The sequence below is a fragment of the Atta colombica genome, unplaced genomic scaffold (genome assembly GCF_001594045.1).
Source record: "Atta colombica isolate Treedump-2 unplaced genomic scaffold, Acol1.0 scaffold51, whole genome shotgun sequence".
NCBI classification, from domain to species: domain Eukaryota; kingdom Metazoa; phylum Arthropoda; class Insecta; order Hymenoptera; family Formicidae; genus Atta; species Atta colombica.
The window spans coordinates 384,360-386,625 of NW_017259541.1; the positions used below are offsets into that span (position 1 = coordinate 384,360).

Genomic DNA, 2,266 nt, shown 5'->3' on the forward strand with positions numbered 1-2,266 from the left:
ATATATATATATATATACATATATTTCGTAAGCGCATGCAATTTTCTTCTAATTATTTGCTTTCCGTTGCGCCCATATACCATTTTACGCGAGCAGTAGTAACGCTATTGTTACGGCGCGATACTGGATTGATGGAAATAATGGTGTAGGAGGAAAACAAAGAGAGCTCGACCACGTCACTGTCGACCGCTATCAATTATTTTCAAATTACGAATTTCGCCAGCATATAGTAGTACAATTGATTTATTCACGTCGTCGAGTACCGAGCGCCATTTATTCGCAATGTACTATAACGTCCATTTTATATGTTGCCATTTTTCTCGAGCTTTTCATTGAAAATTGAACGAGGCACAAGATAAAGTTATTAAGATTTTTTTAAATCTCTTCTTTTCCATAAAACTGTGCCTCTTGTTTATACTTTTGTATGAGTAGCAGATACGTATGTATATTCGCACAAATATTCATTTTCAATTTTATTTTTATTTTCATTGTTTATATTTCACGATAGAAAGATTTTCTGAATATTTATAAGGAAATTTTTTTCTTATTTTTTAATCTCTCTTTCTCTTGCTCAATAAAAAATCATAAAGTTTAATGCGCAATATTAAATATTTAAAGTGGATAAAAAAAAGATTATACGTTTGCAATTATTGGTATGTTGCAGCGTACAGTTTGCGAAGAAATCGAAATGGTAGAGTTGTGTGGTAGCGGCCAAGCTTCTTCGGCCATGGGAGTAATGGGCATCAGTTCGATGGTGACCGCGGCGACATCGTCATCTTCTTCGTCGACTACCACGACTACAGGTGCCTCATCCTCAGCGTCAGGACGTGCGGGCATTCTCGAAACTCAAGTGCGCGGTCAGTGGTATCGCGTATTCGTTTCTTTGGAAGACGATTATCTCAGTATTTCGCTCGATGAGAGTTGTGAGACCGGTAATAACGCCCTGAACAACGGCAATATCAACAATAACAATGTAGACAGTTTGAACGATCCGGATGTGCCCGATTCGGTAGCCAATCAGAAGCGCATTGTCCGTGTGGTCAAAAGTGACAACAATGGCTTAGGAATTTCGATAAAGGGCGGCAAGGAGAACAAAATGCCAATCCTCATCTCGAAGATCTTTAAAGGCATGGCAGCGGACGCTACTGAGCAACTTTACGTCGGCGATGCCATTTTGGCGGTAAATGGCGAAGATCTACGAGAAGCCACACATGATGAGGCGGTAAAGGCGTTGAAGAGAGCCGGCAAAATCGTCGAATTAGAAGGTAGGCGGCTGTTACTTGCTCTTAATATCTATATTTTAATCAAAGTAGAATGTACGTAATTTGCCGTCGAAATTTTTGGAAAGTATCGTGATCACTTCAGAATATGGCATCATCACTTACATTACACGGACAACGTGTAGTTTGCGTCATATTATACGGCAACTACATTATACGGGAAACATGCGATATACCAATTTCACTCGTGACGCATTGTTCCTCGGTAACTTTGCGCACAAGTTTCATGGATCCGTTCCTCGGAAGATAGATATACTGAGCGATACAAAACATTCTTGACATATGCAGCATTAAATTCCATGTCTTTATTCGCACTCTATTTGTGCCGTTTGTCATCTGTTGAGTACTTAGGAAAGGGTTAGAGAAAAACAACAAAAGAAAGAATACATTTACAGCACAAGCGCTTATATCTAGGGCTTTTAGTTAGATTGGTGCGTTGGATATATTTATATGCAGCCGTCTAAAAGAAAAAAAGGCAACTTTTTTATATACATGGCGTATTACTATCCTGCAGTGTTCTTTATATAAATAGAGAAATCTAAAGATACATCGAGAGAGAGAGAGAGAGAGAGAAAGAGAGAGGGGGGGGGGAGAGAGATGTTACGAAATCGGAAATATACAAGATGTCCCGAAAACTTAATTCCATAAAGGTGATTTTGTCTGCGATTAGTCTTCGTCAGGATTATGTTATGTTCATAACATTTTTCTTATGGCGCATTCATTATGCGCAAGACTACAAAATTCACAAGCATCGCAAGTGTCGAAATTTATTTCGAACGCAAAATCGGTTCACCTTTATTTACGAAAGTGGAATCTCCTAATTCTTTCTTCCAGTTAAATACTATTCAACTTTATAGAAAAACAGTGAGACAAAAATTGTTTATTTTCTTCTCATAAAGTTTTAAGAATTTTTTCAGAATTTTTTAATACTGTATTTTCTCATGTTGATAAAAATAGTTGCCAATATATGTATATATATATATATA

At 37.3% G+C, this 2,266-nt stretch overlaps 1 protein-coding gene across 2 annotated transcripts in view; it reads left to right on the top strand.

Annotated features, from left to right (window-relative positions):
• Positions 1 to 2,266, top strand: part of LOC108691757 (beta-1-syntrophin) — a 272,624-nt gene that overhangs the window by 10,779 nt on the left and 259,579 nt on the right. Inside the window, exon 2 of one of the 2 annotated variants that reach the window (XM_018199646.1) lies at positions 665 to 1,265. In XM_018199646.1, coding sequence (XP_018055135.1) covers positions 665 to 1,265 — 601 coding nt within the window. Of the gene's footprint in view, positions 1 to 655; positions 1,266 to 2,266 lie in introns of those variants that run through there. The other variant, XM_018199647.1, reaches the window with a different exon arrangement.